Raw genomic sequence first — 27,521 nt, forward strand, 5'->3', positions numbered from 1 at the left:
TTTAACTGACAACAATATGAACCAATCAGATGAGAGAACTGGAATTTACAGCCACGGACGGTGATCGTGTTCTTCCGGGACGAAAAATGGCTTCTCTGGACAGGGTGAAGGTGTTGGTGTTGGGAGATTCAGGTACGACTGTGTGTTTGTTTGCTGGTGTTTATTTTTAAAATGAAAAAACAAACAAACAAAAAGCATGAACTCGAACATGTCTACTGTGCGCATTGACGTTTGTTTTGGTGCTTACCGTGCACTGCGTTTTGCCTCGGCTGTGATCTGTGTGCCAGAGTTAATCTAAAAAAATGTGTATTTGATGTTACGTTGCTTATTTGAGAAGTTACATACCTGGTAGGCCTGAACTGCGACATTTCATGGGATGTTATGGTTTTCTGGTAGCGTCGGCATAGCTACCGTCCAGCCACATAATAAGAATGTGAACATTTTGGACTTTGTTCACTGGACTGCTGTTCTGTGGAGGAGGACTGGGAGGAAGTTGTTTGACAGATTAAAGAGTGGCTTTTTTTTTTTTTTTTTTTTTTTTTTTTTTTTTTTTAAATCAGCTTGGGTCAGTTTGAGAATTTGGGAATCATGTTTTTGCTCCCAAATGCCACAGTAAATATTAGGGGTTCTCACACTACTAGAGGTGTGACTATGTTTGGTTAGGGCCCTAAAGCGCAGGGAGGTTTATACTCTTTAAGATAATCTATATGTAAGATTATAAATTGGATGTTATGGTTCCCCAGGGTCATCCAAAACAGCTGAAACAAATGTGTGTAAAATGTTGATATTATTATTATTATATATAGTTTTATGCAGCTAAAAAAGCCTGTGGTCAAACAGACCCCAAATGCCCTGTACAAAGCATGTACAGGACATTAAAAACATATCATCATGTTAATTTCATCTTTACCCAGTTGTCCCCATTAGTATGAAACCAAAAAAACAATGTTAATCTTGTATTTATAGGGGTTTAAACACTGAATGGGGTCCAGTTGACCACAAAGTTAATGTTGTTATATAAGAATATCTGTTGGAGTCACAAATTATCCTCTTACACCTCTTGTCTCTCTCAGGTGTAGGGAAGTCATCGCTGGTCCATCTGCTGTGCCAGAATCAGGTTTTGGGAAATCCGTCCTGGACTGTCGGCTGCTCTGTGGATGTGAGGGTAAACAGCTCCACCACCTTGTTTATGACAGCCATTCACTCTCTGAAGTTACTCTTAACACAGGACAGCTTCGTTTAATTTTAATAATCAATATGGGACAGGATCTAAAATGCAGAAGAATTCAGTGTTTCCTCTAGGATTTTATAGTCTGGATGAAAAATCCTCTGAAATGGTATTTAGACCATCATGAGAAACGTAAAGTCTCCACTGAAACTAGTAATATCACTGTTACTGCTATCACTACTACAACTACTCCTACTAATAATAGTAATTATAAAGCACATCAGTTCCAGTAAGGGCTTGCCATAGACAATCACTGTAGGGTTTTAATTCTAGGAAAACTTACTCGATCACAGGTTCATGACTACAAAGAGGGGACGCCCGAGGAGAAAACCTTCTACATTGAACTCTGGGATGTTGGTGGATCTGTCGGCAGCGCCAGCAGCGTTAAAAGCACCAGAGCCGTCTTCTACAATTCAGTTAATGGTAACCCAGCATTTAGACATTTGGGCATTTTATTTAACTCAGGGTATCCACAGGGTCTTGAAAAGTATTAAAAGGTGATAAATCAGTTTTGGGAAAATTAAGACCCTTAAAAAGTATTAAATTCAGGAAATTCAGAAGCACAAAGTACGTTCTGTTGTATCATAGTGGTCTATAGTCTTTATCACAAACTAAAACTATTAAGGTAAAAATATCACTGATGAAAATGGTTACAGCTTGAAGGTGAGGTATTAAAAAATATTGAGAAGGTCTTTAAAAAGGTATTAAAATTAACTTCAAGATTCCTGCATATACCCTGTAACTAAAAGCGGAAAACATATCGATAGCTCTTTTTTTTTTTTTTTTTTTTGTCTTTTCAGGCATTATATTGGTGCATGATTTGACAAATAAGAAATCATCTCAGAATCTTTACCGCTGGTCGCTGGAGGCTTTGAACAAAGACTCCTCTCCAACAGGAGTCATCGTCTCTAATGGGTGAGTACGTACACAAGGCTGGTGTCTTTGCACTGTTTTGTTTTCATCGGATAGAGAATTCATACACGCATCAGTGCAGCTGCAATAGAGGTAAAAACATCAACAGCAAATGTCCGGTTTTGGGCTTCATTTGAGATGTTGATGATGATGATGTCGATGTTGAGTGTCTAACATTCATGCTGGGAGAAATCCACCACAGAAGAAGCAGTTTGAGTGTGACCAGTTTCTCCACTGATAGCAGCCTAAATAGACCAGAATGCAATACCACCTCAAGACATGTTGCATTGCTCTTTCACTTTTGGTGGTGCTGTTGCTGTTTTGGTCTCCACATGCACATGAAACCCACCCCTTCTCTGGTGGTTTCTGAAAGGCTTTCTGAGAAATGTAGGGCATTTACTGAACACACAGACAAAACTGGTTTAGGGAAAGTGGGCAGGTCAAAAAATAAATTACGTCACAACACCATCAATTCCTGGAACACATTGAACATTGCAGATTGATGGCATATTGGTGTGGTCCAAGCGTGGTATTTCTCTTTAAGGAGCTCCTAACCTACCGAAAAAATTAATTTGTAATATTGTTAGTTTGTTATAGAGGCTGTTCCATCCTGAAAAGAATTTATAGTCATGGAGAAAAATATTATCTGCTGGCCACTTCACTCGGAAAAGTATCCGTATCAGTCTTCAAAAGCCATATCAGACTTGCTGTAGTCCTCGTAAACAAATACAAATGTATATTGCCCTACGACCCACCTGCAGCGACTACGATGCAGAGCAGTTTGCCGAGAACCCTGTGCCTTTGCTGCTGATCGGCACCAAATTCGACCAAATCCCCGAGAACAAGCGCAACGACGTCCTCACCCGAACGGCCTTCCTGTCTGAAGACTTCAACGCAGAGGAGATCAACCTGGTAAACCAACCATCCATTCCTGCTAATTCCCACAAGCTATGAGATTACAGAAGTTTTAGTGGTGGCCAGTGAGGCAAAGACTAAAAAACAGGAAACGAACACAGATATGTTGCAGCATCATGAGCTACATATCCCTCAACACATCATATTCAAGTCTGTTGGAGAGCTTATTCACACAAGTCTCTGTGGAGGTGTTTTTGTTAAAACAAATGAACAGACAAAAAACAAAACACCTTACAACATGTGCAATTGAAGTAGCATTCCCATATAATACTCACATGCTGGGTTCTGCATTCCGAGATTCAAAGATTTGCAAATGTACAAGTCAGTGTTTGAATGAATGTGGTGGCTGGTTACTTTTGCGCTGACCTAGATTGGCATGTTTGTGATGTATTCTGGGTTGAAAGCTGGGTGTGACGATGTCTACCAAATCACTGATGTTCATCACACATTCGTGGAGTTTCCATATCAAAAAATGTGCTTAAAGAATGGAGATGAACTTTTCCCCCAGCAGAGGTTTAAGGGGTAATCTGTTTGTGTGGTCTGTTGTCTGTTTGTCACCTAGCGGGGGAGGGTGGGGGGTGGGGGGGTGTCATGACATGAGTTGTCACCTGTCACTTTTTTTTAAGCTGTCCTCTAGTAACAGTTTAAAAATTCCCCTGAGAAGGGAAAAAAAACGACCTGCTTTGTTTGAGGTTTGTGGCTGAACCTGTATGTTGCTTCTCAGGATTGCACCAACCCGAGGTACCTCGCTGCCGGCACGTCGAACGCCGTGAAGCTCAGCAGGTTCTTTGACAAGGTGAGAAAGCCGAGGTGCAGCGATGCAACGTGCTGGTTTATTTTGGTTGTGAGACTTTTTGAAATAAATCCAGCAGTAAGTGGAGGTTCTTATAACAAGTCGACTTATGGCTGTGTGGTTTGAATCTATTCAGAAAACTTGAAACAGGAGAGAAAAGTGGGGAAAAATCTGTAACATTGACAGAATCAGCTCTGCAATATTTTTTGGAGACAAACTGACAGTAGACCATCGCCAGTAACACAAAGTCACATAAGGGCAGGAATATAGTCTCTATCCGTGATTAGCACTTCTTTTTGCCTGATATATATATATTTTTTTTATATAATTATTATTATTAGGCTGTTTCTTGACTTGTGTAAGGATATTTCCTTCATAAAGAAAGATGAAATTTGGTCAGTTTTATTGTGAAAATTACAGTAAATGACATGAAATGAAAAATGACTTAAATTGGTATTGTATAATGCAGAGTCTCAGTTGCATTGCATTTTGCCCTGTTTAGTCTTGAATTGATGTAAAACTTTGTTATTTATGAGTTTGGATTCAAAGAAGCACATATGTATAGATTTCTGTTAAAAAGTTGCTATTAGAAAAAACACTCTCTCCTCTTACTGTGTTACTCTGTTACCCAGCCAGAGGCACATGCACCTCCTCCTCCTCCTCCTCCTCCTCCTCCTCCTGCCTGCCTCTTAGTGCTGCCTGGTGAATCACATAAGGAGGGGAATTTGAAAAAGATCCTCATCTTCATCTTTTTCACCTTACAGCTGCTCCCCCTTTCTTCCAGAATATCAACTACACTTAAAAGCACAAGATGTTAGCATCAAAAATGCTCATGAGCCTGGTTATTACTTTACAAAGTCTTACATTTTTATCAGCGCAAAAGGATTAGCTCCCACTTGGATGTTTAGTAGATCCAAGCCAGTGTGTTTTTTACATTATCCTAAAGACCATTTAAAATACTTGACTACTTTTCATGTACATTTAACAGGTTATAGAGAAGAGGTACTTCACAAGAGACCCAAGTCAGGTATGGATTGCTTTTTCACTCTTTTGTGTATGTTGCAAATAATAAAATGAAGGAAATATAATGTTGTCAGAATTTTATCTAATGGAAATAGTTTTCTCCTGAATGAACATCGACACATTAAAAACACAGCTGCAGCTGGCATGGATTGAATTTTCATTTTGGGGTGACCTGTTTTTTGTAATGAAAACCTCTTTCCTGTTTTGTCTGCAGATGGTGGGCTTCACAGACAGGAAACGCTTCAACTTCAAAAGCTTGCACTATGACTGAAAAGCCATGAAAACAACAGCGTTGCTCTGTGGTTTGGTTAGACCCGCTGTGGCCCTTTACGCCGCAAGCCAACCATCTCACTCGTTAACACACACTTTCATTTTCTGCTCTCCTTCTGCCCATGTCTGCACCTCATAGCCATGTATGCTTTATGTACAACCTGAGTGACCTTTGTACTCTTTATTCTGGAAGTTTTTCATCTGCTAATGAGATTTGTAGTTGAGGAAAATTGACACATGGATTGTAAAAAAAAAAAAAGAGTGCAGCACAAACTCAGCTGACTGATAAAATGGGCACTCTTGCAAGTCTTACACGGTAGAGTGAAAGGGAGCAGAGGGCAGACACTTTAAATGCACAGTTGAGCAGAAATGAACAAAATATGTTTTTATTTCTGATTTTCAATTATTCACTTAGTTACACATTTTTGCTATATTAGCAAAATAGTGAGTTATGTGTGTATGTGTATATTTGACTTTTAAAGAATCACAAATTACAACTGCAAAAAGGCTCTTTTTTTCAAGCTAATGTCTTGTTTGATATTTAATAATCAAATGGCAAAACTGCCAATAATCTTTGCCTCTCAGTTTGGTGGCTGATGCAATACTGTGTATCCTTATATCCCTATCCTCGCATCACCTCCTTAATCCAGGGGAGAAAGAAACCGATTTTCATGAAGACATGCGGGAACTTGGGATCATCACACCCACATTGTTTACTATACGCTGAGATACCCCGAAGCTTCTCTTCACAGATGAGCGGACCACCAGAATCACCCTAGGGGAAAAAAATGAAGCCATGAAGACTTGATTGACTTTTAGTCAAACATAAAATCAGAGAGCATGGGTTTTCATAAATTAAATAAATAAATAAATAGCTTATTTTCTGATTAAACGTCATATTCATATGTTTTGAAATTATACAATTTAAAACAATGCTCAATATGCATGGCACTGTCAGCGGTGTTGTATCAAAGCATTTGTATGCAATGGCAGCTACTTGTTGGTCTAGTTGAAATATTTTTTCTGACTGATTACCTGGCAGATCCCCCCCTTCCTTTTGTCAGAGTGGGTGCACATCATGTGCTCACTGTTGAAGTAGTGTCCCCACTTATAACTGCACTCATTGTCGAACTGCACCTTCACCATCACCTCCCTCAGAACAGCAGAGGTGGGTTTGCTGGGTCCAGTTCGTCCCCAGCCGGCAGCGATGCACTTGATGTTTGCTCGGGTTTTCCCATTTTTCTTTGGTAGTTCAATAGTCTTCACAAAGTCATTCAGCGTGGCATTGGTCTTTAGCTGTGGAAGGAGGACTGAATTTGAGCTTTTCCAAGTGGAAAGTCACAGAGGCAGCTGTCTTGAGTGTGTCTCAGTTAATCAAGTTTTGTGGCACTTAATAACAAACGTTTTCAGTTATCTTACAGTGTGGTCATTTCTCTTAAAGCTACACTAAGACAACATCGCAAAACGGGGCTGCGACTGTAGATTGTCACATTTCCTGCAGCTGAGACGTTATTGATTTGTCCTATTTGCTTAAAGGAAACAGCAACAGGCTGTTGCAGCTGTTTTGTCCAGAGAAAGCTGGACCTTATATTTCGCCTCTCTCATAATGTTCATACACTTTGGCACAAAAACAGGCTGGTAAACGTTTTTGTTGTGAGCATTTTTCTGACATCACATAACAGGTTATCCTTTCATTTAAGTTGAAATTTTTCATTCATCTCTTGCTGTCATTTGGAGCTGCTAACATTGAAAGTTACTGAGTACAGTGCAGAGAGTACATTATGTTGGTATTAGCTTTTTTAGACAGTCACAGACTTTCAGAATAATTTTGAACATTGGTAACAAGGATAACACTGACTAAAACACACTGCACATATACAATCCAGAGAAAGTGATTTGAATTTTTGTGTGCTTTTCTTGAGATGAGCAGCTGCTGTGTTTCACACAGTGTTAGTTTACCTTAATCAGCATAATGTCATAAAAGAAGTCGCCTGTGTATTTGGGATGTTTATAGCACTTTCCCTCTGAGATCCTTTGCTGGGTGTTCTCATTCTTGGTTATGTCATGTGCCCCAAGTACCACCGTCAGATCATCTGACCTGAGGAAAAATACATGAAGAATTGATTACTTTTCACATTTTTCCCAGCTGTTATGAAATACTTTACATGAGTTTTAAAGTTTCATTTATTAAGATTGGAATGGGGAAGAGAAGAACAAGAGGGCAGAGAAGGTTCATTAGTCTGTGTTGACTTGACCAGGTTATGTGATATTTCATGGATTTGTTTTCAAACTAAGGGCCTGTTTATGCTTTACCCCACCAATTTCCATTAGCAACTTCCCCAGCAAGTTTTGTGTAAATCCTGCTTATGAGCAAATGAACAGACACGGTAAAAACATAACGCCCTGCCAGAGGTGACACCTCCATGGCCGCAGTAATGAACCACAATACAACTGTGTAAAATACTGACTAATAAGTAAGTTCTCATTTCATGACTCAGATTTCATCCATTGCTGAGCGGTCTGCTCTTCTGTAAGTGGGATCGCAGCCTCTCGTCCCAGCTTTTACTTAAATCTATGCTTGCAACAGGCAGTTCATACATATAGTTAAACAACAACCTAATAAAAACACTAAAATCTCTTGATGTTTGTCACTCTGACACGTTATTTTAGCTTCAGCCCTGTTGGTTGATATACAGCCCCTGCAGATGCCACTGTACCACAGTGTGTCTGTATAAAATAAACTCACTTTTTGCAGTGTGCTGCAGTTAGAACAAAGTCACTGCGAATGAGAATCCCTCCACACGTTTGATGTGGTCCGACCTGGAGAGACACCATGTAGGGTCTGGAATGAGGCTTGGCATCATGGCCGCCCACTATCCCGCTCTCAGAGGCTCCTTACATGAAGGAAAGGACAGTTTTCATCAGCGAGTTGATTATCTACAGGATCCATCATCACCGCTGTACCATTCGTACATGACATTGTGATCATGCACAACTTACAAATACCTAGAAGCAGAATTCAAAGTATTTACTCTCTGATTTATGTATTTATTTACTCTAGTGTATTTTTGGAAAACTTTCTTGCTGAAATATATTCCATCATCATCCGTATTGTAAAAACCTGAGATCTTACCTGTGAGGTGAAGCAGCTGAAGGAGAAATATAATGCCGAACTGGATCATGTTTGCTTTTTGGGAGCCAAAGCTGAGTGGTCTGACAATCAAGGCTCTGTTTGCAACTTTTTGTACCCTCCAACACCCCCGGCGGAAACTGTGGTCTTTTCACTGCAGCGTATCTTTTGAAATGACTCAACTCAAGTCGCTAACACAAGAAAGAAAAAAAAAAAAAAAATTAGTCAACCACCATTATGCAGATTGTTTGAAAAGAGTAATCATAAATAGATTGTGGTTAAAATGGACAGACCAATGGGATGTTGGTCGATTATGGTTTAACCAACATACTTTTTATTATTATTATTTTGTCACTGTGTTATATTCCACTGTTGTGTCAGGCCAGAGGTTTTTCTCTTTGTTTTCTTCACTTTTTTCACTTCTTCACCAGACAGCCTTAAAATATTGATTGTATGTTCAGATTACATTTAAGGCCAAAGTGATGTGTGTAAAAGCTAAAACTCCTGAGTATTGTTATTTGTTTACTGCTTACCTGAAAGCTGGACATTTGCCCTAAACATACCAATGAAATCTTCAATCTAGACAGTTTTAATGATCACTGAGGTGTCATTGCGGTGGGAAGGTACCTTTACCCAAGAAAGAGAGTAAAGGTGAGACACATTCAGTCCAGTGGAAACATCACATTTACCACTTTTCACCCACCATGCCTGCAAATGTGCACAAGTAACAGAGGTGTGAGCCTTTCACCATGCTCCTGTCAGTCTGTACACTCACATCTCATCCTGCAAGCTGTAGATTCAGCATCGACATATCCTCTGAGAATATGATCGGCAGACAGGCCTCAAACTCAACTCAAAAATAAATAAATAAATAAATAAATAAAAAAAAAAAGATTTATTTTGTTATTTTCTTCCAGTAGCTAATCATTTCCTCTGCACTTTTGTTGACTTATGTTGTTCAAATGCTCAAATTACTTTGAATTAGGAGTGAGGAGACCAAGTCATTGGTCCGACAGAGAAGACCACGCCGTGCTGGCATTCTACACCAGAACTCAGGAATATACATTTTTCAGCTCAGCGTTCAGAGCGTTCAGGGCTGTAAATGGGCGATCACTTCTTTGGTAGCAGCGTAACCCTACCTGAGCCTGATAAGCCAAAGAATTTGCCTGGAAGAGCTTTGTGCGGTGGTATGATATCCTTAGAGATACCGTGAACTTCTGTCTTCTAATCGGTTAATCAGCCTGATCTAAATTTCCCCACAGCCTGTATTCATGTGGCTTTGAACGGCTTGGAAGCTTGGTTTGCATACGTCCACACGAGTATTCATTCACACACACACACACACACACAACCTCACAATTGACCTCAGAGCTAAAAAGTTGCAGTTGCTATAGGATGGGCAAACCTTTGTGGACCCAAGAACAGACTGATTTTTGTGGCCCAATGAACTGATGGAACAGAACAAAATGTCAGCACTAACCCACTCCACTCAAAAAGAAACCGCTGCCGAGTCCAAGACGCCCACTAGAGTCTACGACAAACATTTCACAAGTCATGAAAGGGGGCAAGGCTAAGGTGCTGGGGGGGAGGGCAACCCACACCACTGAAAAAGAAACGTCTGCTGAGTCCAATGATGTCGCCCACAAGTTGAAACAAGTGGTCGATGAGTCTTGAAAGGGGGCATGGCAAAAATATAGTAGGTGGGGGAAAGTACTCTGCCGAGACCAATGATCCCTCCCATAAGAGTCTACAACAAATGGTTCAAAAGTCATGAGAGAGGGTGTGGCTAACCATCACCAAGGAAAGTGTCTTGGTGTGTATTACTGTCTTTTCACACAATGTGCTCTCCTTGCTCTACCCGGATTCACTTTGTTCTACTCCATAACAGAACATAGTTGATATAATACAGCCTTCTGGTCTTCGCAGGCATTGGTTTTCCTTGTGATTTGTCTAAAAACATCAGGGGCCTGTACCATAAAGCTGGATTAACATCCCCAGGGTTTCTCTTAGTTATCTGGCTTCACTTAACCAGACATCCGCACTCCTGATTTTTGGTACCACGAAGCCGGTTATCACCTCGCTAACTGAACCCAGGCTTTTCCAATCCAGATCTGTGCGCGCTCACGTAAAAAGGGCAGCATATGTGCATGTACATGTACATGTTGTACAACATGTACAAGGCTTTTACTTCTTCACACTGTCTCATCCAATGGGCAGGCCATTTTCCAAGAGAGCTGATTGGTCAGTAGGTGGGGCTTTTCTACCTGCTGAGCTCTTATCCTGAACTTAACCTGCTCCGGAGCAGGTAAAGTGTTCAGCATATGTTACCACGGCAATGTACCCCGATAAAAAGTAAACCACCTTTATGGTACAGAAAACCCAGCAGGGTTAACCCTGAAGTGACCTCGCTAAGCCCAAATCCAGCTTTATGGTACAGGCCTCAGTGGTCCGTCCAGCAGCTTTAGCGTTTCATCAGTGTTAGCCAACAACAACTCTTATCCATCGCTGACAGATATTAGGTATTTAGGTCCAAACAGGGCTAAAGAGCTAAGAGGGCCTCAGTTATTTTTACCTGTGTGTGTTTTATATATATATATATATATATATATATATATATATATATATATATATATATATATATATATATATATATATATATGGAAAAGAAGGTTATGGCAAGACTGGCGTGTTCAGCATCCCAAAAAGTTTTTTAAGTCTGTGACATGTTCTACAGATAAAGATGTGAGTGAAAAGTGCGAGTTACTTAATGTTGCTGATATATTGTCAGTATGACTATCAACAGGTCATTTTCTCTGGATTTTTTTGCTGGGAACTACGAGCCTCATGCAGAGAAAATTAGACTCCACACAAAAACTCCAGCGGCCGAACAGGGCAGGCAACAATGACCACACACAAAGTGAAAGAGGACTCGAACAGAAATGAGCAAAATGTGTCTTTAATAGCAGATTTTTAATAATGTGTTAATAATGTGTTTAATGTGTTTTTAATAATGTGTTCAATTATACATGTTGGCGAGATTAGCAAAGTGATTGTGTGTATGTTTTTTTTTTTTTTTTTTTTTTACATTTAAAGACTTACATTTAAAGCTGAAATTTTCCCCAAATTAAAGCAATTTGTTAGCTGTTGCTGTATTCCTGGAGTATAAAATAGATGCCCTATCCTTGCATCACGTTCTTAATCCATTGGCTAAAGAAATTGATTTTCATGAAGACATGTGGGTACTTGGTATCATCACAGCCACTAGCTTTAGTATAAGCTGATATACCCTGAGGCATCTTGCGGCACAAAAGCGGTCCACCGGAGTCACCCTAGGAAGAAAAAGCATCACAAAAACGACTAAGTAGTTTGCTAAACAAAATGAAGAAAAACATTTTTAATTTTCATGCATGTATACCTCTGACATCATACATGAGGCTTCAATACTACTTTCAAGATTCATGAGACTCACTCTGTCAAATAGTAATTGTATTAAATTGTATTAAATAGCAGCTACTTGCGGATTTGCTTTTTCTTTTGAATTACCTGGCAAATCCCCTCCTTCCTTTTGTCAGAGTGGACGCACATCATTTGGTCACTAGAAAAGTAGTTTTGCCACTTATGCGAGCACTCCTGGTCGAACTGCAGCTTCACCATCACCTCCTTCAGAACATCAGAGCCAGGCTTGTTTGGTCCAGTTTGTCCCCAGCCGGCAGCGTAGCACTTGATGTTGGCTGGGATTTTCCCATTTTTTTTTGGTAGTCCAACAGTCTTCACATACTTATTCAGTGTGGCATTGGTCTTTAACTGTGAAAGAGGACAGAGCAGCAGTCAGTGTGGCTTTTTCCACGTGGGAACTCACCGAGAAGCTGCCTCAGTGTGCCTCAGGTAGACTGTCCCGTCCCTCCGAGCTGACACTATAGATTTGATCCTCTTTCCCAAATAACAAGTCTTGTGTTGCCCACAGACATTGACATTAAAAATTTAGAACAAGAGATAATCACAAACAAATGCTCCATCCAGAAAAGCTGGACTCAATAATATTATATTATATGTTTTGTTTCTCAACCCCTTTGGTGTGCTGTGTTATAAGGCATCACAAACTGGCCAATCTGCTATACGTGTGTGTCACATTACAGGCTGTCTAGTTACGGAGATTTTTCAGTCACCTCTCACTGACATTTTTAGCAGTCAACACGCAGGTTACCTAATTTGTCACCTAGTTTGATCTGCTTTACACAGTGTTAGTTTACCTTCAGCAGCATTATGTCATAAAGGAACTGGCCCTTGTATTTGGGGTGCTGATGGTACTTTTCCACTGGGATCCGTTGCTGACTTTTCTCCTGCTTTTTAATGTTATGTGCTCCAAGTACCACCGTCAGATCCTGTTCCCTGAGAATAAAATACATCATAAAAAATACATCATAAAATAACATCATGCACTGGATTGAAATGTATGACAGCATATTAGGACCATTATAAGGAGAAAAAAAAATTATGGCGCCGGGGAAGACGGTGTAATATTCTGAGGGAAAAAAATGCTGAATTTACAATATTAAATTAGTAAATTTAGAAGAAAAAAATCTGACATTCTCTGAGATTAAAGTGGTAAATTTACAAGAACAAACACAACTTTATGACAAAAAAATGAGATCTCAAAGTCATAAACAAACTTGGAAAAATAGTTTTTCTTATACTATCAGATTTAGTAACAAGGAAATCCTGGTGATTTTAGCCCAGACTCACGATATTATCATCAGCATCCGGACTTTGAAGAGACATGGCCATGACTTTAGCCAATTCAGAAGGAAACAATTTTGTGATTCTGGGCTAAAATCACCAGGATTTCCTTGTTACTAAATCCCATTGCAAAGTATTATTTGATGTCATCAACTGCAGGCATGACACACGGCAAGCAGCGGCGTTTTGCACTGTGTGGCTGATCCAACTTCGCAGTGAGGCAATGTGACTCCTTGACCACAAAAAAAGAAAACTTGTGACTTCATAATTTCATAATATTCTAGTTTTTTCTCATGAATTTACAATTTTAATCTTGGAACTTCTGATGATTTTTTTTTTCTCAGCTCCATGTTATTTTTTTGCACTACAATGGCCCTAATACGCCGTCACAGAAATGTAGGCAGTATGAAATAAAGCTCAATACATTTTATGTCAAACGTGGACACGATTTAGTGGTGAGAATGCATGATTCTCATTTCATGACTGTGCCAGATGAGCAACTAACACTCATAAATACCCAAGCTGCCTATTCTTCAATGTATGTAATCACAAACTTCTTCTGGCAGCTGAAGATCCACTGAAAACACCACAGTCTCATGACATCAGCCCTTCTGTCGATTATTTGTTTTGCCTCAGTGCTTTAGTTTTACATGCATTTACATGCCACTGTACCATATCTATGGAATATAAACTCACGTTTTGCAATGTGCTGAAGTTAGAACAAAGTCATTCCGAATGAGAATCCCCCCACATCTGTGATGTCCTTGGACCTGAAGAGACACCATGTAGGGTCTGGAATGAGGCTTGGCAGTCTTACCGCCCACTATCCCGCTCTCAGTAGCTCCTTCAAAGACAAAAAGACGGACAATTAATCGTAGGTGGATTATAGATTCATCATTATAGTGGACTCAGTTAGATGATGCATGTAATTATGTACAGCTTTACCAACTGACAGGAGCAGAGTTGAAAGAATTTACTCTCTGAAGGTCCTAATTCTGAGATGATACATAATAAAAAAAAAAAAAGAAAAGAAAAAAAAATTGCTTCTTGTAACTCATTAGTTATATCCAAAAATTAACCGCTAAAACACTATTAACTTGGTTATAAGCAAAACAAAAGAATTGATATGCAAATCGCTCTAAACTGAACTCTTTTTATTCAAGGTGTTCTTTAAGGAGAGGTTACTGTAAAAACCTGAGAACTTACCGGTGAGGCAGAACAGCTGGAAGAGAAATATAATGCAAAACTGGATCATGATGCTTTTTGGGCGTCAAAGCTGAGTGATCTGACAAGCACGGCTCGTGCTGCTACCGTTTGTACCCCCCAACGCCCACCGCAGAAGCTGAAGGGAGATCAAACTGTCACACCTTTTCACTGCAGGAAGTCTTTTGAAATGACTCACCTCATGTCTGTTGTCACAAAAAACATACTAGCCCTTGTGTGGCTTTATTGAGGGGATAGAGATTAATAGGTCATGGTTTCTATGGACAGGCTGATGGGTTGTTGGTGCATTCCTGCAATTAGCAATACTTGTTTGTGGTTTATCTATTTGTTCTCAATATATGGTGATGTGGTGTTACATTTACTGCTTACCTGAAAAGCAAACATGTTTCCAAAAGCCTACTCATTAACACTGTCAGTGTCTGTGAGGTAATATTTGCAAATGTGACAGGTGTTTTTTGCTTTTTCATTTATTTATTTGTTTGTATTTCATCAACCAAGGAAAGAATGTGAAAGTAGCACATATCGGCTCCAGTGGAAACTCATCACTTTTACCACAATGAGAACACAGGAGTTCACACTTTGCACATGCAACATGCAAACACGCACAAGTAAGGCCAAAGTGTAAACCTCATCAGTTTGTTCAGTTGTATCTTATGCTAACAGCTGTTTCATGAAGATTTAGCATGAACCATATGCTTTGAGAATATGCTAAACAGAAATTATAGGCAATGACTAAAACGCTAACATGATTATTTTCCTCTAATAAATATTTTTTCCCAGTGCATGCAGTTATGCCATCGTGGTCTGTACGTGGCAAATCATGGTCACTCAATGACTTTCTCAAGGATGCACTGATTGCGTTTAGCAGGATACGTGCACAGTACAGCACAGCTGTGACACTTTTGTTCAGGCTGCAGCCTGCCAAAGTTGACAGAAGTTACACTACTTTTGTTCATATGAATCAGCCATTTCAAGTTGTTGTTGTTAATTTTTGGAAAATAAAACACTGTGTGGGGGGCTGGGAGAGAAAGGAGGAAAAACTAGTCAACATACCCACCAGCGACGTATGGGCCTTTACATTAGGGGGTACTATCTGGACTGCAAAACAAAACCCAGGAAAGAGAGAAGAGTTCAGTTGAGCCAAGCCAAGGCGGTGCAATGCAGTGGAAAAACAGCATTAATAGGGATGTTTAGTGGGTCGCAGGCCATGGGTCTGGACTGTTTCATGCTTGTCCCTCCTGTATTTGTTTCCCTATGTTGTTTGTCTGTGGGGATTAAAATGAAAAAAGAAAAACTTGGAGGAATTCAAACACTATAAAGAAGCCAACTATAACAAGAAAAGGACAACAAATAATTTCTTCAATAGGGAATTTGAGGAAAAGGTGCAGAATTTCACTTGGTCTCTCTCCTGCATTTCCCAGAATTCCCTTGGACAATATCCTCTGGGGGTGAACTTGTTGCATTAAATCACAAATGAGATGAGATCCAAAAGAAACCTAGAGAATAAAACCTTCAAACAGATAGTGGTCCAGCATCTTGGAGCAATAACACCTATTTTTTACACCATTTTTTCTTTGATGTATAAATTAACTGTTTTTTTTTTTTTTGTCATAGAATTATTAAATATCTGGAACAAGCAGAAATGGTAATGGGCATTTTTGCTGTGATGGTCTTTGCCCACTAGATGGAGGTACATGCCCGTTAGTGCTCAAAAGGAAAAGAAAATAGTAAGGACAGTCTATCAGTGCAGATGCATTAAAGTAACATTAAAGTTGTTCATTTTTAGGTATTTACAAGGATTTGTCAGACAGTGTTACATAACTGTTATACTACCACATTCCATTGTTAGTATGTCCTATGAAGAAGAACTTTGTCAGAACCAGAGTTTAATAAGACGCCCCCTCATGCACCAATAAAAAGGTCATGTTGGGACGGGTAGCAGGCGTCCCGACATGACCTTTCTTTATCCCGTCCCTCCAGAGGAAGATCTGTGTTGTTATTGCCTCTTTCCATGGCTGTTAACTGCTTCCCATGACGTCCCAGCCCTGTAATTTGAAACGAGTGAAACGAGTAAAAGATCTGCAAGTGGCTATTAGGACTTAACAAACAATGCAAAGCAACAGCGCAAGGAATATGACAGTGAATTACACATCTAATCCATGCAGCATTTAATACACACATCTGTCCAAGCAACATGGCATATTAGTGTTCAAGCCCAAGGAATTATGACCTGCTATTGTGTTCAGTTCTATGATGTCGGGCAGGAAAACATGACGTAGATAAACTGAACTATGAGCAAAACAAAGACATTTTTTCCTGTAGCTGAAAAGTGGAAGAGTGTTCTTGGCCAGAGTTTGCACAGGTTGTAGTCCTAGGGCAAGATGGAAAATGACATAAAGAGAAAGATGGAAATAATTTACAATTTAAACTCAGACAGGATAGCCAGGCAGAGCATGCATGCAAATAATAGATAATAAGCAAAATCAGTACAGTAATAAGCAGACAATGAAAACATTAGATTAGATTAAACAGTGCTTTTCAAACACGTAGTCAAAACATGACAAACGGAGCGACTGAAGCCGTTATTCTTCTGTAACCACACAAAAAAGGCCCAGCTGGCAAACAGGGGTAGGAAACACTGATGCATACTGTATTTGTGTTGGCAAACCTGATGATTTCTGAGCCACAGAGTTTTTAGAGAAATGACTATATGTGTCAGTATTTCTTGTGGAGGCATATTCCAGACCTGAGAGGCTCTGTCCGAGAAGGCTTTCGGACCTAAAGTACTTCTCCTTAATGGAATAATATCTCCTCTCGGTGTGGATCTGGTGGGGCCTATTACCATGAGTCTCCTGGGTGATGAAAGTTTCAAGTGCAGGTCGTGCGAGGCCATGAGGAATTTTCCCCCAGCTCAGCGAGGTTGACAAGCAGTTCGTTATGTGCAGAAGAATCACGCTGTGAAAGTAAAGTTTAGCCTCTTCAGTGTTTCCATTGCTCTTTATGTATCTAAAAAAACTAAAGTTAATTTGTGTGATGCTAAGTTATTTGTGTGATGTGTTTTACATACTTAAATGTGAGATTAGAAGTTTCACCAAGGTATTTAAAACTAGATACTACCTGAGGTTTTTTTTTCCCCATTTTTCACAAAGGCTGAATTGTAAAGGACCTGGTTAAGTAGGGTGAAAGGTCAAGAGAGGCAGCTGTTTACAGGAATGGTTCTCCCATAGAAAAAAAGATATTTTCCTGAGAGCAGTCTGTTTTTCCAGATTGTTTGTGTGTGATTTGTTGAGGTTTCCAGTCTGCCATAAGTGCTGACATACAGAGAAGCCGACTAACAAAAATTTAAATTTGAAACACTCAACAGCAACAGCTCTTTATAAAAATGATGATACTTTGGGGTTGGGGGGTAACGGGGCAAAGAAAGATTTCTTTTCTATAATTTTACAGTTTTTACAATTATTTGTGAAAGCAGAATCAGGTCATTTTTTTCCTTGCACAAGGCTGCTATGCGAATGCTTCCTGCAGATGCTTCGGGCCAGATCTACCTTCCACTTCCAGCAGGGAAATAACAAGGAAAGAGTTGTTTGATTTCCTCCAAAAATAGGTACCAAGACTTGTTTTTTAAACTTGCACCCACTTTGTTCGCATTTAGTTATGTGCTAAAAGTGTTATTTCGGGGCCTGTTTTGCTACACTATGGAGGTGAATGGAAAAACACAATTACACTGTTCTGGATTACCAGGTGAGGAGAGTACAGAGCAACTAATGAGGATATTTCACCACCATGTCAACTCATTTAACGCCCAGGTGTCTATTCAGCCCAGCACTTTACCAAAGTTCAATTTTGCTTTAAGTGACGGTAAATTTTCATCTTGATGAACCAGTAGCATCTCCTAGAGGCTCTGGAACAGGTGGTGGCAATCCTTCTTGCCCGTTTTTTTTATTGTGACATTAACAGGCCGAGGTAAAGCTGAATCAGGCTGGGATGGAGGAATTTATATCCCTTTTTATTACTGACGTGTAAACTTGGATCTGGATTAGTTGTAGAGTATTACACTCCCTTGGGTACCACAGGCTAGAGCTTCATCTGCTGGGCCATCCTGATAAGGCAGGAGGTGTTCTCCTCTCATTTGAGGGTGTCGGTGATGGCAGTCCCAAGGAACGTGAATGGCTTGGCCGGGTTCACAATTAAGCCATTGATTTCCAGGGGAGATGAGCAGACGGCGCCTTTGTCAGTCCAGCCTCATTTCATCCGTTCTGACTGTGTTCTGCTTCTAATTTGCACAAAACTGTGCACAGTCTTGTACAAATTCTTTTGGTGTTATTCTGAGTTAATGAGTTGGAATTTATCCATTCAGTGATGTCAAGTAAAGGCCACTTAATCCACGTATTGTCAAATGTAGCTACTAAAATGGGATAAAAAAAGAAGTCCAGAGACTCACAAACGGGTACTGACAACACTTTCCCTGTAGTACATTCTCACAGTGTTGTAGTAGTTTTAATAAACTGCAAAGATGCTGCATTTTGGCTATAATCATTTGTAAGTGGTCTAAGCAACTTCACACCTACTACTACTACTACTACTAATTGTAATTATAATTATAATAATAACTATTTATGTATATAAAGTACAATAGCTCTGTGAGGTGATGGTGATTACAGTGAAGTGTAGAGTTTCATGTGCCAGTATTCATGTCTTTTTTGTCTTGAAATGAAATACTTACATCACCTATATCAAATGAAATAATAATGGTCATTATTATCTGAATCCCTTTACCTGTGTTTCTGCTCACAGGCTTTTTCATGGCATGTGTCTGTTTGGACTCGGCTCTCTGTAAACATGCCTCGAGGGCAAGATAATTATAGTGTATTATAGCTTCATGATGCATCCAAGTTGACACCGAGCTGTGGTATGAGAGCCAGAGAGTTACCGCAGAAAGACTGTGAGTGCAAGGTGGCTGTTTGGAAGCCCCTGTGTGACTTTGGAAAACATCAGTGTGCGAGTAATGCGACTTGTGACAGGCTTTGAGTAGGAGTGTGAGTTCCTGAAATCCCCTGCTCACTGGTTAACCATGTCTGTGGCTGAATTTTTCATCTCACTTGTACATGCAGTCCTTCCCTTAAAAAAAAAAAAAAAAACAACTACCCCACAGGCCACTGCTCTAAATAATACTGTTGATGATGAAATGATTGGTTTCCCCTTAAAATCCCCAAACAAATTAACCATGTCTCTCCTGCTGTTTTTTTCCTCTATTGAAACACCAACTCATGACTTTAGAAAAGCAATCCACTGTTCCCAGTAATTATCACAGAGAGCTGTGGACCTCCAACATGGCCTCCGCAGGAGGTGATATCACAGCCTGATTTTCTGAAATTGCCCGAGCGTGACCATAACCTTAACCAAAGTTGTTTTAGGCTGTCTGCAGTTAATTGGTAGATAAATATTTCACATGATGAAGAGGTGGAAATGGCATGTTCAATTAATTTGTGGTGGAGGGTGGAGGTGGCTGTTAGATAATTTGTTTACACAATGCGTAGTCTACGTTTCAGACTGTGCTCATTATACAGAACTTAATAAGATTGTGTTTTATCACTTGAAAGCCTGTTATTAAGGAAAATCAGTGCAGCCTATAAAATCTGTTGGACCAAGGGTAAAAGCATCATCGCTTAAAAAACACAATGAAAACACTCCACAATATGAGAGATCATATTCTTCCCCATTTACTGACCAAAATGAACTGTGATCTTGGTTTTTGAGCCAGATCCAATAAAACTGTTTTCCCTACAACATTGGCACGGCTCCACCCACCGCAGAAATGTCAACTGCAAAGTGAGGAAGAAGTTCAACGGTGCTCAATACAAGAATTTGTCATTACAAGTATGTCAGTGCAAACTGGCATAAAAACATTATAATAAATTAGTGTGGCACTTTAATTTATTAAAAAAATCTAATATTGTTTGCTTGGAATTAACCACAGTTTGTTGTTGCATTATTGCATGAAGCATGTTTTCCTTGTGTTAAGACAATGTAGTGATTGTAGACATTAGATTCTACATACACACACTCACCACACCCACACCCACCCACCCACACACACACACACACACACACAAATCACAGCAATTTACAAAACCCCACTTTCAGATCACTACTCCTGCTTGCCCTTTGGCCTTGCCCTCCTGCAGCACTTGCGGGCACAGAACAAGCAGCAGCTCAGCGTCAACCACGTTACGGTTAGAAGGATAACAGCGAGGAAGCCGATGACGTCCAGGCTGTGGTACTGGATCCAGTTCAGGTGGTGCGCTGCCGGCCTCAGGTGCGAGGCTCCTTTGTGCCTCATCACAAACTCGGTCCAGTACACAGCCAGGTCCAGCGGTTTGACGGGCCGGTCCAGGTGGATCGCAGACAGCTTCGTCATCTTCTCTTTGTAACTGGAGAACAGCGATGGGATAAATAAAAGCAAAGTTAACTATATGTCCTCCAGTCAGTGATCATCCTTTCCTCTCTAGTTTGACACTGTTTAAAGTGACGTACACTTTGAATTTATGTTCACTCAGCCTGTAAAGGAGGTAAACTTGATTTTGCAAATTAGAAAGGGCTTAAACTGGTTTTAGGTGGACTGATTCTTTGAGTCTATCTGAAATGCATGAGCCACAAGGACAATTTGTGTGGCTATTTACTTTTTTAAAACCTCAATTTAGTCTAAACAGCCAAATGCATACCACACCCTCCCCGTAGCATCTAATTAATAATTTGATTTTTACATTTGTTATATTCTTTCTGTCCTGAATTTGCCTTGTCTAATCTGACAGCCTGCCCTCTTACCTTTTGTCACTGATGACCTTATTGAGCGTCTCCAGTAAATTCTCAGTGGTCATGTCAAACACGTTGATGGTCTCGGCCACGCCACGGGCCACCATGCGGATTACGTTATCCCTCTGGTCCCCAAACAGCGGTATCATCAGCATGGGCACTGCGTTACAGATGGCCTCGTAGATGCCATGGGTGCCTCCATGAGTGATAAAGGCTTTAACCTTGGGGTGGCCTGATGGGCAAGAAAATTCACATGTATTGGTCCAGTCCAGTAGCATTATGATAATGTAAGCACATATACACACACCGTTTTTTTTCCCGAATTGCTTCAGAGAAACAGATTTTTTTTTTCTGTGAAAACTGTGATCAGGATTCTGATAGGTCATTAGTTCAGAAATTTAAGTAAATGCAATATATAATATGCAATATTCTAAAGTAAATGCATATAGTTTCTGTATGTTTCCATTTAGGATGCAGCTGTTTGGCTCAGGGCACCTGGATCACGCTCCATGGGCAGTTTGGAGAAATTTGATTATTATTTTTCTGACATTATTCCCCCTTTTTGAAGCTCAGAAAAGCAGGATCCATTGACATCAGTTGCTGCTTCATTTGTGTTTAAACTAGCACTGAGGCCAGTATATAATGACAAACAAATTATTTTTGGGTGAACTGTTCCTTTGTTTTCCAGCCAGCTCAGCCAGTATTTTTATGTCACTATCATTATTATTATTATTAGTAGTAGTAGTAGTATTAGTAGTATTAGTAGTAGTAGTATTTATAGTAGCAGCTCATGCTGACTGGATAAACCAAACACACCGAGGAGATCGTTCTGAGGGAGCCACTTCATCACTTTGACATTCTCGGGTACATCTTTAGGTAAAGCTCCAGTGTACCTCCACACAACCTGAGACACAAACAGCAGTGGAGATTCATTAGCATCTCATCTTCAGCCACACAAACAAAGTGTGAGAGCAAATGATTAATAATGTAATAATCTAATCAGATGCTGTTTGCTTAGATTGATAGAGGTGAGTGGATCAAAGCTAGGCAAACTGAATGCCTCCACCAAGGCTTTTCTTACCCGCTGAGGAATTCGCCTAAATGCATCAAAGAAGAGTTTGGCTTTCTCCTCAGGCATGTGGGACACAAAAGAGCCCAGCGTGAAAACGACAAAGCCGTGGTCACCTGAGCCGTCCACAAACTCCTTCAAGTCCTGCAGGGAGATCAGAGAGGACGCTGAGTTCTTGGCCTCAAAATCTGTACAAGTGATCCACAGACTGGTAACATTGCAGTGTGTTTGGATGTATGTGCACTGTCAGAGACTCTGGTAATCTACTGGGCCACTAGGAGTCAGAAAGTGTTCTCCTGTTGAACACAAAACAAGAAAAAGGCTCAGTGTCTGATGCCAAAAACAGGAGGTACATGGATTGTAAACTGAAAGGTGAACCGGTTTATAAATTAGCATACAATAACCCAATGATCAGTGTGAGGAGCAGATGGAAGATTCGAAGGTGTTGTATAATGTAAAACCTAAGCTTGTGACACAACTGAAGCCAAACAAACACGAACATGGGGCCAGAAGAATGGTGAGCGAGCCCAGGGGTCTGGGACTGCCGGGTCCCAAACCCACCGGGGAGGCTGGCCATGTGTTTCCGGTTGCACTGATGAACTCCCCGCCCACCAGGGACCTGCAGGGCAACACAAACAAACAAGCGAACAAGGGGAAACACTCACAGCAGGCCCTGCTCAGGCTGGAGGACTGTCACGCTACAGGGTTTGGAGGAATTTTGCAGCCTGCCATCATTGTAAAACATTTACTGTGTTCAGTGGTGAAACAGTGGAGGTAACACTGTGAAAGGAGGCCATGCACAGCTGCAGCAATGCTTATGCAAGTGTAGGATAGCCATGGGAAGTATCATGTGTACCCAACAGAACACAAACCTGCTAGCCTATTTATTTGTGCCAGAAAATGTATTAGTGAAACCTGCTGCAGTGCTGCGCTGCCACTTTCACAGCCGGTCCAATGCCGGCCCAAATCTGGTCTCTTTAAGAAAAAGGAGGAGCCCACCACACCCACAGTGCCAGATAAACAACATGCAACAGAACAAACTGACTCACAGCAACAAGTTGAAAATAATTTTCCGGATTTGACAGCAAAAACTGATTATAATCACCAGTGTGCATCCACTTTCATCTCATCAGAGCAATCATAGCACCACACCATGTAATGCGGCTTAATTCCAGCAATTTCAGCCAACGCCCGCTCTCTATTTGAAATTTGATTTCCTAAATCCCACTGTATCTGTGCTGCAGAACAAATTAATAAGCCTGATGCTGCACCCTCGCCCAGCTGCCTGTGGGGACTGGAGATTGCCAGCCCACCATGTAAGTATCCAAAGACTGCTTCAGTGTACTAATTCAACTGTTTTGAATTGAATTTAATTGATGAATCTTAATACTACAATTGGAGAGCGGCATATTACACAATTATAGTAAAAAGTACAGTCATGTCTATCATAGCGTCTGCTTGTCCAAACACATTAGCAGGGCACACCGTTCCTCCAAATTTATATCCGCTTTAAACAAAAAGTCACTATTATTTGTGAATCATTGATTTACACACTGTGGTCTTAATATAAGCCTCATTGTATTTTTGGCTAAGCTCCTTTGTGGAATAACCCACCTGGAGTGTGTGTGGCGCTCCAGGCTCCCCCTCATTTGGGCTTTGTGTTGGTTTATATTAAATGCACCAAAAATAAAAATTACAATAACATTACAATAAAATATGCAACTAAAGTAATCCTGCTTTAAGGCGGTGGGCAGGGGTGGCAGAAGGATGTGGATGAAGCCCGGGGTGAGCGGCTGAGAGCCAGGGAGTGAAGGCAGACGTGCCTGAAGGGCTCTGCATTCGAGTTACATTAACACTGTATTTAATGTAGATACACAGGAGAAATGCTTCATGTTAATATAAAGGGCACAAAATAAACACTCCACTCCTGTCGGGTGTTTAGCACCTGCTGATACAAAAGGGCTGCTTAATTTCATTCTTGGATTACACTGGCCAGGCTCCAGAAAACAGCTCTTCCTGGTTAGATTTCACTCGTGGCGCTGAGTGCTTCCAGGAGACAAGCAGTCTTAGCCCCAAATCTTTCACAATGTTTTTACTAGAGTGTTAACCAGCTCTGTGAATGAGCACTTCTGGCTAGCTTAATAAATTGTTCAACAGACATTTTGCCCTCTTGATGTGTTACCCTGTAACTTATTTATCTCCGTAGTAAAATTTGCAAGAGCAGACCGTTAATGGAAGGACATATTTTGTCATCTCGAGCCAAATGTTTACTGTGGTATTATCACGCTTCCTTATATAACACTGGAAAGTATGTTTGGCAGGTCTCCAGAGTACAGATTACGAAATAAGGCAAGAAAAACCATGTTGCTTGTCTTTTACAATGTAGGCTTACAATAGCATAATGAGGTGGGGATGTTTCAGGGCATGCACTGTTTGTTGCTGCATGCAACCAAGAGAGGAAACATCTGTGTCGAGGAAAACGTGTCTCTTGCAAAAGTTATGGTCTGTTTCACCACCTACAATGATAATCTACTGCACGTGCATAAAGTATTTTCAGTGTTTTGAGCCCTGGACAACTTCTAAGAGTACAGATTAGATGGAGAGAAAGGCGATGAATTTTCTGAGCCTGTTTATGCACATTCTGGGACACTGAGAACATTTGGTTTGCATTAAATCCTGACATGACGCCTGCTTGTTTGCACCAGGACCCACACTTTAAACACTCACCGGTGGCAGAGGAGCTGTCTTTGCACAGTTGATCCCTCCAATAAGGATCATGTTAGGCATGAGAGGTCTGGGCCATTCAAACGTGAAGTCGTATCTTAGAAGCCAGATAGCACCCTCGCCAATGAGATCCTTATAGGTCATGTCATTTTTCAAATATGTGCTGACCAGCTCATCGAAGTGTGCGTAGGTCACACGGCACACGTAAGAGTGCACTATGTACATCAGCATGTTCTTGACTCTCTGTGGGAAGGTCATGACGTCCGTGTTGTCAGAGTAAAACAAGGGATGAAGGACGGAGGTGATGGGCACTGGGCAGCCTTCACGTCCAGCTCACAAGGAAGCCCACGCAGGAAGTAAACAGCCGGGATTGAGAAGTCTTTTGCCAGGACGGGGCCACAGGGCAGGAAGGGGTCCGTGAGCACAAGGTCGTAGTTTTCTGCCCGGAGTTGGCTCATGAGCGGCCGGTTGTGCAGCAGACTATTGCAAGATATCACCTGGAAGGAAGTGAAGTTTATCAGCCGATCCATATTCACAAAAATATCTTTGATAAGGGGTGTCTTGACGAATACTCCATCCCTGAGAAGACCCAAGTTCTCGTCCAGCTTGGCCTTGGTGAAGGGCACTTTGAAGATCTTGGTCTGGAAGTCATCTGAGCCGTGGATCAGCATGCTGGTCTCAGGCACCAGGACGATCACCTCATGGCCTCTGAGGGAGAGCTCCTTCACCAGCAGCTTCATGCTGAGCCAGTGGCTTCCATCCACGGGCATCGCCAGCACCTTCCCCCCCTGAACGGGCCTCAGCGTGAGGCAGCACAGCCAGGCCAGCAGCCCCAGCACAGGAACCCACACCTCCCTGCCCATTGCCTCCTCTCTGCGCTGCAGGCTGGCTCGCTGTGAGAGGCGGACTGCTACTTCCCTGAAATCTGGTGGTGGGTGTTGCTGGGAGGCGGCTGGACTTTTCAGTGTGACATCTGCGTGTGTGTGTGTGTGTGTGTCAGTCTTTAAGTACTGCAGAAAGCTCAAGCTGCATTTGCAAGCGGGCTATTACGTAACCCGAGGAAGATAAAGAGAGTAGAGATTCCCAGTGGAGCTTGGGGTCGTGTTGCAGTTAGAGTTTGACCCGAGTTAATGATTATTAAATGGTCATATGGGGTCACAATTTGTTTTAAATGTAATAATTTACATTTATTTAAGCACCATAAGCTTTGCCACCTATATGTGAGTTGTGACTCAGCTTTCCTCCCAGGATATGTGGGCACTGAAGACATATTTATTCAATGAAGTGTTTAAACTTAAATTTGGTTTAGTATATCTGCCACAGCAAAACCTTTTCTTTAGCCCTCATGTATCATTTTACTTTTTCTATGAAAGAACAGAATTAAACTCATTTGGACATTTTTGTATGCATCTGTAATGTCACACTGCAAAAACGCAAAATCTTACCAAGATTATTTGTCTTATTTCAAGTCAAAAATGTCTTATTCCTAGTCAAAATATCTCATTACACTTAAAATAATACATGATCACCTCAGAAGTAACTTGTTTTTAGACAATTGTCTCTTGTTTCAAGTGAAAATTCTCTTGAAACAAGTGAAAATTTGCTTGTTTCATTGGCAAAATTTGCCAGTGGAAAAAGTGAAAATTCACTTGAAATAAATAAAAATTAGCTAGAAACAAGAAACAAATTTTGCCAATGAAACAAGCAAATTTTCACTTGTTTCAAGAGAATTTTCACTTGAAACAAGAGACAATTGTCTAAAAACAAGTTACTTCTGAGGTGATCATGTCTTATTTTAAGTGTAATGAGATATTTTGACTAGGAGTAAGACATTTTTGACTTGAAATAAGACAAATAATCTTGGTAAGATTTTGAGTTTTTGCAGTGCAGCAAAACTTGCAAGTCATGCCGCGGTATGAAGGTTGGAACACCTCATGTTTCTCTGGCCCACTTGCTTTCCCTTTCTCCTCCCACTAAAACAGAGTGTCACGCACACACAGTTACAGAGCATGGCACATACCCTCTTGTTATCTTAACACACACACAAACACATTCACTCACACGCACATGTATTGCTACACCCCTCTCTAACAGCCTGGTGGCGTGAGAAGCCGGCTGTAATAGGAAACGAACATCCACACCTCTCCTTGGGAGGGCGATAACATCAAAACTTTGATACACAGCAAAGAATTTCACCCTGAGTTACGACTTGCATCACCTGAGGCGAACCCCCCGCCAGAGCTGCATGGGCAACAGCATCAAGTTATTAACTCATTCAACTCTATGCTGTGCAACCAGCAGGGAAATAACACATAACAAACACATGTAAGTCACGGTTAGTTAGACTGCATAAATCACTGTCAGCCTTTTACAAATTTTACTGTCATGACTAATCCTGAAGTCAACTTGGATCATTCCTTCATTATTTTTCTTTACCTCACCACTGTTTTTTCCCCGTGACCCTTTCAGCGTCTGCCTGCCTCTAAAGCACTTTGTAACTTCTGTTTTGAGAAGTGCCATGTAAACGAATCTTATTATCATTTTAACGTAACCCTGCATTCCTGTTCCACCTTTGAAACACCCATAAATTGTTCACTGAGCGCTAGAGGAAGCCATGACTTACAAGTGGCAGGAGCTGAACCTACTATTACATTTAATTTAATTTATTCAGTTATTGATTTTT

At 40.8% G+C, this 27,521-nt stretch overlaps 4 protein-coding genes across 4 annotated transcripts; 1 reads left to right on the plus strand and 3 right to left on the minus strand.

Annotated features, from left to right (window-relative positions):
- The first annotated feature begins 20 nt into the window (after positions 1–20).
- Positions 21–5,456, plus strand: rabl3 (RAB, member of RAS oncogene family-like 3). The gene is made up of 8 exons (XM_030080439.1): positions 21–132; positions 1,074–1,165; positions 1,522–1,651; positions 2,029–2,143; positions 2,902–3,052; positions 3,780–3,851; positions 4,837–4,875; positions 5,086–5,456. Exons 1-8 carry the CDS (start codon positions 30–32, stop codon positions 5,140–5,142), a joined length of 759 nt encoding a protein of 252 aa, XP_029936299.1. The 5' UTR covers positions 21–29; the 3' UTR covers positions 5,143–5,456.
- A 307-nt stretch (positions 5,457–5,763) lies between these two features.
- LOC115379543 (mast cell protease 4-like) lies at positions 5,764–8,458 on the minus strand. The gene is made up of 5 exons (XM_030080249.1): positions 8,275–8,458; positions 7,888–8,035; positions 7,101–7,239; positions 6,177–6,437; positions 5,764–5,916 (listed from the first exon to the last, which is right to left on the minus strand). The coding sequence occupies exons 1-5, from the start codon at positions 8,321–8,323 to the stop codon at positions 5,764–5,766; spliced, it is 750 nt and encodes a 249-aa protein (XP_029936109.1). The 5' UTR covers positions 8,324–8,458.
- A 2,874-nt stretch (positions 8,459–11,332) lies between these two features.
- Positions 11,333–15,884, minus strand: LOC115379648 (granzyme B-like). Its single transcript, XM_030080440.1, has 5 exons — positions 14,215–15,884; positions 13,705–13,852; positions 12,522–12,660; positions 11,815–12,075; positions 11,333–11,600 (listed from the first exon to the last, which is right to left on the minus strand). Exons 1-5 carry the CDS (start codon positions 14,261–14,263, stop codon positions 11,448–11,450), a joined length of 750 nt encoding a protein of 249 aa, XP_029936300.1. The 5' UTR covers positions 14,264–15,884; the 3' UTR covers positions 11,333–11,447.
- Positions 15,885–19,478: 3,594 nt separating this feature from the next.
- On the minus strand, positions 19,479–25,701 carry LOC115379916 (UDP-glucuronosyltransferase-like). Its single transcript, XM_030080884.1, is given in 6 exon segments — positions 19,479–20,663; positions 21,058–21,277; positions 21,862–21,949; positions 22,127–22,258; positions 24,842–25,122; positions 25,125–25,701. Coding segments are annotated over 6 exon segments (1,581 nt in total). The 3' UTR covers positions 19,479–20,380.
- Positions 25,702–27,521: the final 1,820 nt, after the last annotated feature.

Source organism: Myripristis murdjan, chromosome 21, assembly GCF_902150065.1.
Source record: "Myripristis murdjan chromosome 21, fMyrMur1.1, whole genome shotgun sequence".
Lineage (NCBI taxonomy): Eukaryota > Metazoa > Chordata > Actinopteri > Holocentriformes > Holocentridae > Myripristis > Myripristis murdjan.